Source organism: Cajanus cajan, chromosome 6 (genome assembly GCF_000230855.2).
Source record: "Cajanus cajan strain Asha chromosome 6, NIPB_CcT2T_4, whole genome shotgun sequence".
NCBI classification, from domain to species: Eukaryota; Viridiplantae; Streptophyta; class Magnoliopsida; order Fabales; family Fabaceae; genus Cajanus; species Cajanus cajan.
In genome coordinates this window covers 60,225,766-60,242,466 of record NC_138522.1, presented here as the reverse complement: position 1 = coordinate 60,242,466, position 16,701 = coordinate 60,225,766, and the positions used below count along the sequence as shown (strand labels likewise).

The 16,701-nt window shown below is 32.4% G+C and overlaps 2 protein-coding genes across 3 annotated transcripts; both read left to right on the top strand.

Moving 5' to 3' along the window:
- The first annotated feature begins 926 nt into the window (after positions 1-926).
- Positions 927-10,284, top strand: LOC109796098 (putative serine/threonine protein phosphatase 2A regulatory subunit B''delta). 2 transcript variants are annotated; one of them, XM_083059188.1, is made up of 13 exons: positions 927-1,373; positions 1,888-2,127; positions 2,762-2,867; positions 3,123-3,219; positions 4,357-4,462; positions 4,687-4,777; positions 6,580-6,721; positions 6,856-7,003; positions 7,193-7,302; positions 8,181-8,337; positions 8,606-8,731; positions 8,833-8,983; positions 9,734-10,284. In XM_083059188.1, exons 1-12 carry the CDS (start codon positions 1,224-1,226, stop codon positions 8,971-8,973), a joined length of 1,614 nt encoding a protein of 537 aa, XP_082915314.1. In that variant the 5' UTR covers positions 927-1,223; the 3' UTR covers positions 8,974-8,983; positions 9,734-10,284. The 2 variants fall into 2 exon arrangements, with proteins under 2 accessions (XP_082915314.1, XP_020211318.1); XM_020355729.3 differs by having other exon boundaries at positions 928-1,373; positions 9,769-10,284.
- Positions 10,285-11,948: 1,664 nt separating this feature from the next.
- Positions 11,949-13,285, top strand: LOC109797928 (phosphoenolpyruvate carboxylase kinase 1). The gene is made up of 2 exons (XM_020358099.3): positions 11,949-12,887; positions 12,978-13,285. The coding sequence occupies exons 1-2, from the start codon at positions 12,092-12,094 to the stop codon at positions 13,025-13,027; spliced, it is 846 nt and encodes a 281-aa protein (XP_020213688.1). The 5' UTR covers positions 11,949-12,091; the 3' UTR covers positions 13,028-13,285.
- The last annotated feature ends 3,416 nt before the right edge of the window (positions 13,286-16,701 follow it).

Sequence of the window (16,701 nt, the reverse complement as noted above, 5' to 3'; positions counted from 1 at the left end):
AATGAAAATAAAAGACGCAATAAATATATATAATTAATTTACATCGCTTGCTTATTTAGTTTTAGGAAGTTAACAAGTTATATCTAATTACATTTTAAAAGATAGTGTTATTATAATTTGTTAATATATTTTTTCTAAAATAAAATGATATATGTTAGTAAATTTCACAAATATTTATTAACTTACGCCTATTTATTTTTTTTAGTTAGAATAAATTACTAAGTTGTACTTGAATATATATATATATATATATTTAAGATAATTATACTTGTAATTCATCTAAAATACAAGTACCAATAAGTTAACAAATTCCTATAAAAGAATGGCTACAACTTTTTTAAATCAAATAATCTATTAAAGCATTTATGCATTTAATTTATGATGATAAGTTTAGAATAATTCGTCAAACTATTTAGATTAACCCAACTTATCCATAACACATCAAGGTAGCTAATAATTGGATTAAATTGTCAAAATGATAGATTAAATAATGCAACTTAAAGCAACCCATTTTGATACATATGTTGAATTCAACTCATTTGGCATGGATTCAAACTTGAGAAATGGTTTAATGATTTTTTTTATACATTTTAATGATATAAAATTGATGCACACGAAAAATACAAGAGAAAAGGTGAATAATTTCGAAAAAAACGTTTATAAATTTTTTGATATATAATATATAATCTATCTAATATTTAATAACAATATTGGAAGCATGGATCGGAAGTTGGAAGTTGGAAGTGGTGTTGAGTGTTGACTATATACGTAGGATCTTACAACATGTGATGACTGATGATTGCATTCCCGTTAGCAGGCCACGTGTCTGCCTGTAAAATTTTCATTTACATTTTCTACTCTTTTCTGTTCATGGCCAAGTAGTGTAATAATAATAAATATAAAAGAAAATATACAAAATGAACACGACTCTCTTAATTTTCCTTCCCCAGTATTTGTTCTCTCTCCCTCCAAACTCGCGTGGATCTCTACACAATTTATTTCCCACGCGCATTCTCTCACCAGATCGCCGCATCGTTCCATTTTCTGCATCGGTAAATGATCCTAAATTCCCAACAGTAGAAAGATCTAGGGTTCCTGCTCAAGCCGCAGCTACCTCAACCACATTTCTTCCATTCTGATTCAAATTCAGCTCGCTCTACTTCCTTTTCTTCTCCGCGCGGTTCGCTTCGTGAATGAGAGTTACGCTTACGCTTTTGTTTTAGATGAGCATGGAGGTCGTTAACGATGTGGCGTCGTTGGAGGTCGATTTGTTGCAGCTCCCTGAGGTCTCCGCTCTCGCTCTCAAGTCTAACCTCAGCTTCGTCGAGACGCTCTTCGAGCAGTGGCTTTCGCTTCCCGAAAGCAATCGATTGGTACGCTTCTTCACTGCACGTTCCTCAATTTTCGAATTAATTTATTGCGACGTTGTTCATTCAAAATATTCTCATGGCATGTCTATACCTACCAATCAATTGTCAAGTTTTTGTGAGAATGATGGATAGGTAATTATTAATTATTGCCCATGTTAATGAAAGATAGCCGTTGGTTTGGGATTCCATATAACTACCTCATGAGAATTTTGACTTTTACCTAGATAGATAGACTTAACTCTCCGTAGGCGTATATTAATCAATTTCAACTGTTATGTATGAATCTCTTTCTTCTGAGAGATCACCATAGCGTATTCTTGGGGTGATTATTAAAATCTTGCTACTACTCTCCGAAGCTATATAAACGAAGTATCGGTGAAACTTGAAGTGTGGGAATGAAATATTGATTATTAACGAAACTCCTTTTTCTTTTATTTATTAGTTTTAGTTTCCTTTAAACACTGTAACGCGTGCATTTGTGATTTTACTTTCATGCCGCACTTGTTAATGTCTGTAGGTAACATCATTGATAAATGAAGCAAAGTCAGGTGCTCCCTTGAATGTCCCAGGGAATTGCTCTAGTCCAAATGCTGCAAGCAATTCTTTGCCCTCCATGTTTCCTGCTGGCACTGCCCCGCCTCTTTCACCGAGAAGTACATCTGGCTCCCCTCGCATAGTGAAACAGAGAGTTGGCCCTTCTAATTTGGGCTCTCCTTTGAAGGTTGTCAGTGAGCCAGTTAAAGAATTGATACCTCAGGTCAGGCAAATCTGATGTATTATCTTAATATTTTATATGATAGTGAAAGAAGATTAATTTGACCTGAAGGGAGTGAAAGTAGGGTGGATATGATAAGCTCCAAAATTATAAAAGCAAAATATGTCAGAGAAGACAAAATGATGAAAGAAAAATATGGCAAAGCTACACAAACGTGTTGCTTATATCAAATTGAAACTCAGTTGAAACAATGATGGTCATTACACAAGAGAAGCTGTAGAAAGAATCTTCTCCCTTAGCAAGTTGAGGTGCAAAGAGACTCACATAAATTTCCTGCATTAGGCTCTAAGCCTTTGTTTGTATGCACCCAAGAACTGCATGGGTTGCACATTTCCAGAAAAACCTCTTTTTTTTTTTTCTTTTTTTTTTTTTACATCTATGCTGTTACCAAGTAGGACGCATCCAACACTCATCAAATTCCCTATGAACATGCAACAAATCATTTGTAGTGATCCAATTATGTGCAGCTGTTTAGTTTTCTTAAAAATTTTATTTGGTGATATTTTTATTTCTTTTCCTCTGGTCTGCTAAGTGTTCATGCATGTGTACTTTATTTATTTTTTCTTGTTTGGTTCTCACCCTTCCCATTGCTCATAACATACACGTGTGCTTGCAGTTCTACTTTCAATTTGGACGTCCTCCTCCAAATGATCTCAAAGAAAAATGCGTAATTAGAATTGACCATTTATTCCATGATCACCTGGATGGGCTGCAGATACACGGTAAGATATTGGGCATATAAGGACGTTATAGTCTGAAGGGCTGGTTGGCAATTGGGGGAAAGAGGATTTTCGATAAGTGCCACATTCTATAGTTTTTAAGCAATCACACCCTCCCCTCATTTTGAGTAAAAAAGAAAATAGTTTAAATGTTTTCTGATATCAAAAAGTGATTATCTATCTAAAATTCACTTTGTAATGAAATGAAGAGTTGTAGTAATAACTTATTTCTGTTTTACTTTTTTCTTTGGTTGTCAGAATTCAAGTCAGTTACTAAGGAAGTATGCAAGCTGCCATCTTTTTTTTCCACATCTCTTTTCAGAAAGATCGATAATGGAACTGGAGTTGTGACAAGGTGTGTACTTTATTGTTGTTAATTTTTAAAACAATGCTTTATATGTTCTGTTTCATGAGTAACGGTTCTTAGATTTATTAGTTTGGAATCTTTGGATACCTAAAACGATTTTGTTTAGATGCTGAAAATTGAGTAGGGCTGGAGCATAATAGTTATTGTGAGTACTTATTCAGTAAGGAACTAGCTTTTAAGAATACAAACTCCTGTATTCCTGATTATTGTTTTATTTATTTTTGAAAATCAATTTCTTTATTTCATCAGCTAATCAAACTAGGAGTCAACTTACATTGTCCACTTGCTTCCCATGTGTTTTTTTTCCCTTCAAATTTGTCTTTGTATAATTAGATTTTTCTTTTAAGGGTTTAGCCAGTATGTTACTATATTGTTTATGTTAGGTTACTAAGTGAACTCTTCATGATACGAAGCCTTAAGCCTATAAGTTTCTTAAAGTCTTGCATATACCCTTATTCACAGATTATCCTACTGCTATAATTTCTCAATGTTTAATTCCCTTTCCCAAATAACATGTATGTTATAGATGGAAGAATTCTTTATTTCCCTTTAGATAGAGTAATTCTTTGACATATTGGAGCCATCTTGACTGAGTTGTCCTGACTTCAATCTTAGATGCTTATAATGAATATAAGCTTGAGAGAGGAGGGTTGCATTAGGCTTTACATGCTATATTAGTGACCTACTTTTATCCCTTTGTTTTATTCTATTTATCTATATATGCCTCATGCAAATGCCGCAAACAATTTATCTATGCAAAGTCAACAATGATGTTTAGAGTAAATAATAGTGACTAGATAAGTTGTTAGATCAACCTAAAACAAGCAAGAGTATGCTTTCATAGTCAAATTAGTAGTCATTTGATAAATGACAGACTTAAAAAATGACAGAAATCACTTGAAATGGTGTGTTTGAATTAGTTTATTTTTTTGGGGAAAAACATTTTTCTGGCAGCTGCTTTTGAGAGCTTTTGATAAATAAATAAAAAAAACTGATTAATGCCCCAAAAAAAGCTGAAATGCACCTGGACATGTTGAAATTTTAAGAATTATAGTTGTTCCCTGTAATTAGTGTTTCCTAATGGCTAATTCTTATGCTTAATTCACTGGTTGAATATTCCTATAGGAAAGCATTTATTGATTATTGGGTCAATGGCAACATGTTGACAAAAGATATAGCAACCCAAATATTCACAATTTTGAAGCAGCCACAGCTCAAGTACCTTACTCAGGTATTTTACTTCTTTTATATTTACTTCTTTTCATTTCATTTAATTTTCTTCTACTACTTGGAAAATTTCAGTCATGGCCTCATGATGTCTATCAAAATATGTCATTTATTCAATTCCATTTGATACTAACATGATTTGATTTTTTTAGGGGCCACTTTGTTGATTTTATTGGCTTTGATATTATATTTGTATCTTGTTGTTAACTATATTAAACATCATGTCAGGATGATTTTAAACCTGTGCTACGTGAGCTTTTGGCTACTCATCCAGGGCTGGAGTTCCTGCAGAGCACACCTGAATTTCAAGAGAGATATGGTTTGTCTTTCATCTTGGTTATAAACTTGCATTTAGGGGTTCATTTATGTTTAACAGCAGATATTAACAAATAAATTTGAAATTCCCACCATACTTTGTTTATAACAGAGAGATTGTACAGCTTTGATGCATTCTTACTTCTTACTATTTCCAAATTCTTCTTTTATAGACTTTCCTTCTTTGTAGAATTTCTTACTCCCCTTCTAGTTGAACTTCCCCTCTCTGTCCAATTATTTTCTTCCATAAAAGAGCTGTAGTGTCCTTAAACCTATTTTCTCATATTTTGACCGTAAAATATGTTAAGAGACATCACTGTTGAGATTCTGATTGAAAAATTAGACATTCCATGACCTGGAAAATGCTTTATTGTGCTAGGTCTCTGACATATCCTTTGTTTATATTTGACCCCTGAATTGGGTTGTATTGAAATGACTTTGGAGCTGTTTTTTATGGTTTGATTTTGTATTGAAATTGACCATCTTCAAGCTTCAGTTTTTTTTTTATTTTGCTCATCTCTGTTAACTTTTTCCTTTGACGTGCATCTCTTATTGGTGCCATTGAATCTCCCTTGCCTCCAATCAGTTCATTTGTAACCTATCCTATTACTATTTAGCTGTTGAGTTCTCTAAAATGCAAAGCTCTTCTAGTTCAGCCTTTTTTTATGCCACTGTTGAGGCTGATTCAACATGTTTGATTTTGGGTGTCCAAGGAGACCCCTTCATCTTGTTCGGAGTCAGCAATTGACCATATCTTCTCGGTGCCATTATCTGACTACCTCATATGTGCTTTATGCACATTTTTTTTTTCCTGCCATTCTTCTTAGTACATGGGTCCCAGATGTGTTGCTTATTTTCATCTCTTTTGTTCTATCCCTAATCTCTTGGGGTTTGGTTATCTGTTGCTGCTTAGCCAGCTTTAACTTGAGGGGAAATGTTAAAATATCTGACAATATCAATATTGTATTTTAGAATATTTTGAAATATCTCAGGCATTATCTCTTCGGATTAGATTCACTATTTTCTTAGTTTCTACATTTCCTAATATATATATATATATCATATTTTTGTTACCTTGTTTAGTTAGTGACTGTTAGTAAAAGTAAGGGTTAGTACTTTAAGTTTTATCATCTAATTGTAAAACATCACTTCAAATCTAGAAAATATAAATTTTATTGTATTCAGTTTTTGTTTTCTCCTTGTATTCCTTCTACACCTAAAACCCCACAATTCCAACAAATTTTAATGTTTGGTAAAAAACTAAAAATAAAGTTATCATCCCTTATTTGTGCTTTCTCAAAATATTTTAGGTTTGATATTTTTGAAAAATCATAAAGAGGGTGGTGGTGCTCTACGCAAGTGCAATTTTTATAATGGATGCTTGATGCAATTTTGGAGATTGGTTGGTGATTTTATGCATGTGTTTTTAAAGTTTCTGGCACAACGCATGTTCTTTCATTCCAGTCCTCTGTAGGGCTCTTTCATGAGATTCAATTCAACTTTTACCTTACAAAACTAATTATTGCAACTTTTCAAAGAGGTGGGTATTGGCCGCAGCTGGCAATTTTTTATGGTTTTTCATGGTCAGTGTATTTATATTTTTTATATGGGATTTTTGCTGCTAATTGCAATTATAATTTTATTTATAGAGTCACACTTCATATATTTGATGTTGGGAGAATCAGTTAAGAGACTTATTCCATCGAAGTTGGGCATAGGCTGGTCATGGTTACTGGTGTAATGTTCTTGTTTTGTCTTTTTTCTGTGGTGCAATGTTCATAACTACTTGTTTTTCCAATGGCCCAGCTGAAACTGTCATATACAGAATATATTACTACATTAATAGATCAGGAAATGGTCGTCTTACCCTGAGGGAGCTGAAGCGTGGAAACATAATTGATGCGATGCAGCATGCTGATGAAGAAGAGGACATAAATAAGGTTTTGAGGTACATATACTATTTGAAAATGTCATTTCCGTTAACTTCAGAAAATGACTTTGGTTTCTTTATTCAAATGAATTAAATATATTTGTATTAATATGCCTTAATATTTTTTTACCTTTCCTTAATATTATCTGCAGGTACTTTTCGTACGAGCATTTTTATGTCATATACTGCAAGTTTTGGGAGCTGGATTCAGATCATGATTTCTTGATAGATAAAGAGAATCTCATCAGATATGGTAACCACGCGCTTACCTATCGAATTGTTGATAGAATATTTTCTCAGGTTGGTCTGGATTACTATATTATGTGTTGTTTCTGACTTGAGATTTACTACTGTCTAGGGCCACAAACAACCCAAACCTTTACTCCTCCTCTCCTAATACACATTCACTGTCCTTTTACTTGTGTTTATGTGATTTATCAGATCATTTGTTGAAGATGCAGATTTTTATTTTCTTAAATATTATCTCAGGTTCCTAGAAGGTTTACCAGTAAGGTTGAGGGAAAAATGGGTTATGAAGATTTTGTTTACTTCATACTGTCAGAAGAGGATAAATCATCTGAGCCAAGTCTCGAGTATTGGTATTTTGTTTCCCATCCATAATCCATTTTATTTGTTTCTCCCCCTCCCACTTACTAAGATGTCACTAGTTTAGTTCCTGTGCAGTTGCAGACTGAGGATGATGCATTTGAAGCATGTATTTAGTGTAGTTTATGGGCTTTTTACTTAGAACTGTGTATGAGTGTGCACAAGTCCATGATTATGTCTCAGAAATTTGGGATGTTAGCTACAAAATTTGTTACTGAAACTTCAGTCAATCAAAATTGCAGAATAATGTAATAATGTAAAAAAATTGTTTTTGATTATTTTATTTGAAAAACAGTTTTTGAAACTAGAAAAAAGGCAACAATTTTGCATATTATTGCAGTTTTGTCATTAGTGAGAATGGTTTTCATTAGGCGTTTCCCTTGTTTTCAATGATTTCAAAATACAAAATCTAGAAAGCCTAAAATATTTAATGGTTTTAAATATTTGCATGATGAAAACAATCTCTCAAACCAGTTTTACTTTATTCTTTAAAACTGTTTTGGAAACAGTTCCAAACACATCCAAACTTCTGCCTTGGGAGAACAGAGCTTCTTCTGGCATATGATATTATTGTAGGCTGTGTTGTAGGGTAGTATGCTTAGCATTGCGTCAACAAAAGGCACAGATAAAAACAGGACAGGGAAATGTATTGATATAAAATTTGGGCTGCTTGGTATATGGAAAAAATGGATGAAATTTGACAGTTTGATGTTCTGTTTTTCTGTTTTGTTTTTCCTTAAAGCTTTCCCCCATTTGTTTTTTAACTCTTTATTTCCACCTTGCCTTCTATGTGCACTCTTAGGTGAACATTTGAAGTTTGACCTTTGTGGTTGACTCTTATTAGCTATTTGTGATGACTTGTCATGATTAGGTTCAAGTGCGTAGATTTGGATGGAAATGGTGTGTTGACAAGGAATGAACTGCAATTCTTTTATGAGGAGCAATTGCATCGAATGGAGTGCATGGCTCAAGAACCTGTGCTTTTTGAGGATATTCTGTGCCAGATTATTGACATGATTGGACCTGAGGTTTGTCTTTCAATCTTTCTTCTACTGATTGTTTGCCCATGTTTCATAATGTTGTGGAGAAGTCACATTAGCTGAAATATGATGCTAATCTAGTCAGTTGTTTTTAAATTTCTGTTATGTTTTGGATAAATGACATACCCCGGTTACATATTTTGGTTCCTCCTTTTTCTTGTCCACTCTTTCATCCTTTTGGTTAATATTGAGTCATTACTTATTTGTCGGAGATATTTTTCTTCATAATTTTAAATTGAAATTCTTTACTCTGCAGGATGAGAGTTATATAACTATCCGTGACTTGAAAGGTGGTAAACTCTCGGGAAGTGTTTTCAATATCCTGTTCAATCTGAATAAGTTCATGGCCTTTGAAACTCGTGATCCATTTTTGATTCGTCAGGTGCATGAATATTTGATAGAAGTTATTGTGCTGTTTGTGTCAGTATGATTGACTATTCTTGGCGAGTTTTGACTGCCTTGGTACATGTCTTGTGTGAACAGGAACGTGAGAATCCTACGTTGACAGAGTGGGATCGCTTTGCTCATAGAGAATATATTAGGCTTTCAATGGAAGAAGATGTAGAGGATGCCTCTAACGGTAGTGCAGAAGTTTGGGACGAATCACTTGAGGCTCCTTTCTGACTCCATTTATGTAAGTTGAAATATGATATTGCACATCCAATTTTACTTTGCTTTATAATAGAATTCAGAAATAGAGGCCTTTTCAAATTCAGGCCAGCACAAAGCTGGACCGGCTCTAGGCGGGTTGCAGGCATTCCGGGCCAGCAAATAAAAATTATTATTCTCTTTTAATTTAAATTGCTTTTACACATTCAGAGCATGTTCAATAGCATCCTTGCAGTAGTGACTTAGAAATTTCAATCCAGGGGGCAGAAGCGTTACTACAATGCTGTGTGTTAGGATTTAGATGTGGAGGCTTGTATGCTCTGTGCAGCTTGCCTCTTGATCAATTGATTGCCTTATTACCAATTAGGGATTTACCACTTGTATATATAAAAATATAAAATAAGGAAAACCAGCAAATATATCCGTTGAAAGGAACAATAGTCTATATATCTATTCATTGTATCGAGAACAAATGAGTCATTTGTGTTCTTAATTCCACCTGCCGTACGTATTTCCCAGTGCACTGATTGCTATTAATTGACACGACCTATGACTTTCTTCCTAGATGTAGGCCGGTGGCCTTGTCCAAATTGGCAATTGGGCCATTATGATTTTCAGATTTTGGGCTGGACCTGGGCCAGTTCAAATCTTGCTTGCCTAGCCAATCCATTTTTTTTTTTGTTATTTGGTCTTGATTTTCACAGCCCTTTTGGACATTAGAATACTATGCAGTGTGTAATTTTACTGTATCCCTTTAATTATGATACCATTTTAGGTTCATCTCGATTTAAGCATTATCCATTAATACAGTGTATGAAAAGATATTAACGCCCCAGATCGGATGGACTGGCCATTATTCAGAGACACGTGACTCAGGCTCAGCTTTGAACGCTAACTCGACCCCAGAAAGGGGGGAATTCCAAGCTTAGCTATGGAATGTGTTTTCGATGGGGGCAAGCAGCAACAACGATAGACCTGCAAATATTGGGACCACTATCATGGAAGTTTTGTAGCTGGACCAATGTCCATGTAAAGTTGAGAACGTTTATAGGAGGTGATTAGCCAAGTTGAATTAAATTGACATCATTTTCAGACGCTTACCATAAGTAGCGAGATTTTCTGATGGGTTTTTTTAGCGATTTGATTTACTGATCGAGACACTTTTGCCTCGAATCTGTCCAAGAGTACATTCGTGATTTCTTTCTCATCTATGGCCAGGCTGTTATTTCTTTTACTGAATTCCTTTTTCTTTTTACTTAGGCTAACTGAAGAACATAAATAAAATGTAATGCTACACACATAAAAGGTCGCATCTTTTCTGCTTTATTTGTTTGTCTGATGCATGCAGAGTATTATAGAGCTGTATTATAGTTATTTGTCCACTTTATTTTATAGTTTTCTAGTATTTTTTTCATTTCACACCGGTGTATTAAAGTTTTGCTTTAAACTATCTTAACTCGGTCGAAAAGTAAGTAAAATTTAGTTAAAAATTACTGTTGTCAAGAATTGAACTTGAACACTAGTCGCATAATTCGATCATTGATTTAACATATGAATCACTTGTGTCCAATTTTTTGGTTTATAGTTTTCTAGTATGTATGTTCAAATTAATCTATTTTTGGATTAATGTATTTTTAGTCCTTAAAAATATTGTAATGGTTGATTTTAGGTTTTTTAAAGTAGTGTATTCTTGTTTTTTATTTATGAAAATGTGTTAAATGTGATTTTTGTCATTTTAAAAAAAAAATTGTTTCCTTTTGGAAATTGGGAACTAAAATGATAAATTAATAGGAGATGATTTTCCTTTTCCATAAGCAATTGAATATAGATTTTTCCTTTTCCATAAGTAATTGAATAAATTTCATCTTTTATTGTATGTTTAAATGGATCATATTTCCTTACAAGTAGTTTAAAATAGTAATTAATTAAACACTAACATAATTTTGTACTAATATTCAGTATGAATTGTATTAGAATTTGACAATTATTAAATTTGTAATAATTTTAAAATATATTTTAAGTATTTTTTTGATGACTTGATAATGCAATTTTTTTTTTAATGATAACATATTAAACTTAAATTGTTTATTTTCAATAATATTATTAGTAACAGACTAATCTGAATACACAAAATTTTAAAATTCTGCTGGATATGATAAAACGGAAAAGATCTGTCATACATATATGTATGCAGTGGTGTAAATTCGTTTTATCCATTAAAAAAGATAAGACTCATTATGATCTCATTGTATCAATATCAAATTTTAAACTAGTTTTAATAGTTCTCACCGTATAAAAAAATGACGATTTAAATAATGAATTTAATAATATTATCTGTAATAATGTCTTTTTTATAATTATTTTCATCCATAATCATGTCTAATAGTGTCATTAAATTTAATAATATTATATCTAAAATAATGTCAAACTAAATTAAGAAATCTTAGATAATTTACTAAAGATAAAGCTTTACATTCTATCCAAAAAAAAATATGAATATATGACATCAATTAATCGAAATAATTACATACTCGAAAAGGCAGTATGGGTGCTTCAGTTATTTTAAAAAGAAAAAAAAATAATAAAATAAGTAGTTAATTAGATATTTACAAGAAAAAAAAATAACGACTTTAAGATAGTTGGAAGAGATGATTTAAAAGTTAACAACTTATTAAAAAGATAAAATCATCTAAAAATTATATAAAGAAGATATTATCCTTATATATTATTAGTGGGATTTAGATACTTCATATCTCTAAATTTTATTTTATAAAAGTATTTTAAAAATTATCAATATTATAGATTACAAATATAACTGTGCATCAAATAATACCTCATTAAAATAGTTTTGAATCGCTGAATTTGTTGATTAAATTATCTTAAACTAATCATAAATGAGAAAAATTCATTTGTTGTGAGTAGGAGGGAAATCAAAATTGAAAGTAAACAGAAAGGGTCAAATTTGTAACATTGAAAGGGATAATGAGTGCGGTGTGGTCCAACGAAATAAGAAAAAGTCAATAAGTTAACCGCGAGCGAAAAACGAAGAAAGGGAATATTCCCGCTCTATTCCTCAGAAATCAGGTTCTATACAAACCCCATTCCCACGCTAAGCTCTCCATTTGAAAACAAAATGTGGTCAGAAGAAACACCTTCCCTCAACAACCAACAATACCAACTCCTCCAAGAACTCGGCCGTGGCCGTTTCGGCACCGTCTTCCGCTGCCTCCACCGCGCCTCCAACCGCCTCCACGCCGCCAAGCTCATCCACAAACGCCACCTCACCGACTCCACCGACCGCCGCTGCCTCCAAGTTGAACCCAAAGCCATGACCTTCCTCTCTCCGCACCCCAACATTCTCCAAATCATCGACACCTTCGAAGACGCCGACACCACCACCCTCGTCCTCGAGCTCTGCCAGCGCCGCACCCTCTTCGACCGCCTCTCCGACGACGGCGCCCTCCCGGAGCCCCACGCCGCCTCCCTCGCCAAGCAGCTCCTCGAGGCCCTGGCCCACTGCCACGCGTTGGGCCTGGCCCACAGGGACATAAAGCCCGACAACCTCCTTTTCGACGACGCCAACAACCTCAAACTCTCGGACTTCGGGTCCGCGGAGTGGTTCGGTGAGGGCGTGACCATGAGCGGTGTGGTGGGCACGCCCTATTACGTGGCACCCGAAGTGATCATGGGGAGAGAGTACGATGAGAAAGTGGATGTTTGGAGCAGTGGGGTTATTGTTTACACCATGTTGTCTGGGATTCCACCCTTTTATGGAGAGTCTGTGAGTGAGATTTTTGAGGCTGTTTTAAGGGCCAATCTTAGGTTTCCCACCACAATTTTTAGGACTGTCTCTGCCCCTGCTAAGGACCTCCTTAGGAAGATGATTTGTAGGGATCCCTCTAGGCGCATTTCCGCGCAACAGGCATTGAGTAAGTTCATATTTTACTAATTCATGTTATTACTTATTAATGTAATGTTTTGTAACGTAACGTAACATGTGCATGTGCATGTTCTTGCAGGACACCCGTGGATTGTGAGTGGGGGTGTGACGAGTGGTCATCTATCTTGATCTTGAATTGAAGATTGAAGATGAAGCAACTATGTCCAATTTTGTACATTATTACAGTAGCCTAGCTTTACGATTAGGTTCTTGTTATTTTTTTTAACGGAGCCTTTTTCTCTGATGTACACAGGTTTAGTTTAAAGAGTTTCAGTTTGGGTAGCTAGGTTTAGCAAATAACCTGTTTCTTTTGCTTCTTTCAGGAATCAGGATCTAACTATAAAATATCAGTGTCAAATATCTATTAATTTTATCTCATTCTGTTTATATCATGTTTCATTTATCTAATATGCACATGTATTTGCTTTAAACAAATTTTAAGATAAAACTAACTACAATTAAACATTTCAATAATTTTATGATATTTTTAACCACTTTTAAGACATATCTAATTATTAGTACCATAAGAACATGCAGGAAATTATTAATTTATTTTGGACAACCCAATATTTGTTCTAATTAATTATATGGCATATTGTTTTTAATAAAAACTTAATAATGATTAATTACATGTTGTATATAAATTAATTAAAAATCATGTATCACTTAATAGTTTTTCATAAGTACGTATTGATTATTATATATGCACGTTTATTCAAGTTTAACTAGTTGTAAGCCAAAATTAATTACCATTATATTTCAGTAACTACATCACATTATTAATCACTTATGAGACATAATTAACCATTAATGCTACAAGTAAAAATTAATAATTAATAATTATATACAATTACATATGCTAGTAAAAAAAAATACTTCGTGTATACACTATATTAAAAGAAGAAAAATAATTCTCTTTATGAGTAATTAGTGCAGTTTCAAAATAAAATAAAATAAAATGAGAAGTTATTTATAGAAAAATATAGTTTTAAGAAGTTACATAAGGAAAAAAAAAGGTTCATGTAAGAATGAAAATAAAAAATAATTATAATAAAGAGTATTTTCTTTATATAATAGTATAAACTTACTTCCAAGTTTCAACTATTCTAACTTTGAAAGACAAACTTAATCACTTTATAATTAATTAGTCATGTCACAAATTTTCTTTAGTTTTTCTCTCTTTTTATTTTTTATTCCAATAGATGTACATTAATTCGACTCAATACGTGAATATTGACTGAGAACGTTGTTTTTTTCTCAATAAATTCTGAAAAAAGGAAATTAACTATAATATATAGTTTCTAAATAAAACTATAATAATTTCACCAGATTATTTATATAAAAAAAGTTTCATCTTAGAATTTACTTTAAACTTAAATTCATTTGTGGGTTTAACTTGACGATCCGGATAAATAAAGTAAAAAATAAAAATGGGGAAGCACTCTGATGAATAATTCTATTTAAATAAACTATTATATTATTTATGCAATAATTTTTTACGATACTTTATAGTATTATTTTTTATTTTATCTTTTGTTTTGTCATATACTTCTCTCTATTTCTTTTATGATTCTAAAAAATACTATAGGAATTTATTGAAAATAACAATTGATAAATAAATTGTTTCAAAGGAGGACGTATACGATGACGTTTTAGGGAGAGAAGCACATGTACTTATGAGGTTAGTTTTCAGCTATATACTTATAGTCATGTTGATACGTTCCTCGTCATTTCTTTGAAGAAATATTCTTTCCACCAAAATAATGTCTCAATGGGATTTTTGTTTTACTCTGGTTCTTCGTTTGACCATGGAAAATTGATACAATATTCATTAGTTTTTTTTGGACCTTTTTTATTTGTATATTTTATTATATCAATGTTCACATATGTGTTGATTAGGACTCCGCCCTGTTTGGAACCAAAAGTATACCTTAGAAGGATTATTATTCTTTTTTAGTACTAATAAGTTGGTGGTTTGAATCAAACTGAATTGGATTCTTTTAAATAAAATATTGAAAGTGGATAAAAAATTTAAAATTAATGAAAATTATAATTTCATAAATAAATGGTTGGAAAGGACAAAGTAAACGTTGACGAGTGAAGGAGAAACACTTCTGCTTATGAGGTTTTTTTTTTTTTTTTTTTTTAATGTAATATAAGGTTTAGTTTTAAGTCAAGTGATACGTTCCTTGTCATTTTCTTTTCATGAATATATTTTTTTCCACTACTAGGCTTTTTTTTTACTCTTGTTTTTATTCAAACATAATATTTATTTATACTAGTGGGATCGAGACACTTCGTATCTCTATTAAAGATAAAAATAAAAATAATAAAAATATATTGGTCTAACTGATATTATAATTAGTCTGTTAGTTTCAAGTTTTTGAATTTGATTAAAAATATTATTTTTCTAAATTTTTAAAATAGAAAAGTATAATAGTCAACAAAATGCGGAAACTAAGGTGGTTACTAAAAAAAGTATTCCATTTATATATTAGTATAGATATATAATTTATTAAAAAATTATTATATATAATAAATATTTAACATGTGTATTGCACTGTAATGACTTATCATGACCCTTACATTTATTGAAATCGTCAACTAGCAGTGAAGAAGCCACTAATTTTATCTAAGATTAATATATAAGTAGTTTCTGGACATGCAAAGGAAAATATGTATAAATATGTACACAATTAAAATAAACAAAAGCAGATATATGTGTGTCTACATATATAGTAATCCAAAATTTATAAATGTAATCCTAAGTTACTGATCAAGCAACAACTATGTAAATGGTTATATCAGAGTAACTAGACCAAAAATTATAGTAAAACCAACCACTTGCATGGACTCACAGTGTCACATCCTGCCTCTAACTAACTCTGTCATACTCCTATAAAAAAAATATGATTATTATAGTCCAACTACCAAAAAAATGTGCTAGGGTAAGTTAGATTTTCTTAGAATAAACATAATAAGTATAAGATCAAAACTTCTATACTAATCACCAACATATAACTATACACCATATCAACATGACATCCAACACCTCTATCAAAGATAAACACCTTGATTTAATTCACACCACACAAATGTCACTCAACAACCAAAGTCATATAGTATATGAACAATCACCAAAACAACGCATCATATGCATACACTTCAACTAATGCATTATCACACATTCACCTATGAAAATTTCCTACAACACATGAGTAATCTAACTGGTTTGACCTTACTGAACCAATTGATCGTTATCACACCATATACGTCTACTAGATCAACAACTAAATTGATATCAATACATATCACATGATTTTTCGAATGTCGCCACTTAAATTAGGAAAGTTCAGTATTATTATCAAGTATAACATAACTTGATTGTGGGTTTACCACGCTATATATTGACATGCATTAACCTAGTTACTTATGGGATAACCTATTAATTATCCTTACGAGGTAGTATCACGCACCTCTTCAGTAATCAATTAAGGGTTGTAGCCCTTAACTTCATACATTACTCCAACATTGACTAAGAATCTAGAGGAGACTCAACAGTCCACTCTAAGAGTTATTGCTTACCAAAAGAGGGTTGTTCGATAACTGATCTCCTAACTCTTTAATCCTAAGTCAACCAACATGTCTTAATATCTATAGCATTCTCAACATTAACACCTCAACAATCATCATCTATATATATTACCCCAAGTCAATGGATATAGATCTAACAACATTCGATAATTTATAACATACCAACGCATCTCAACAATTCAACCATGTAATCATTTACACACACACAC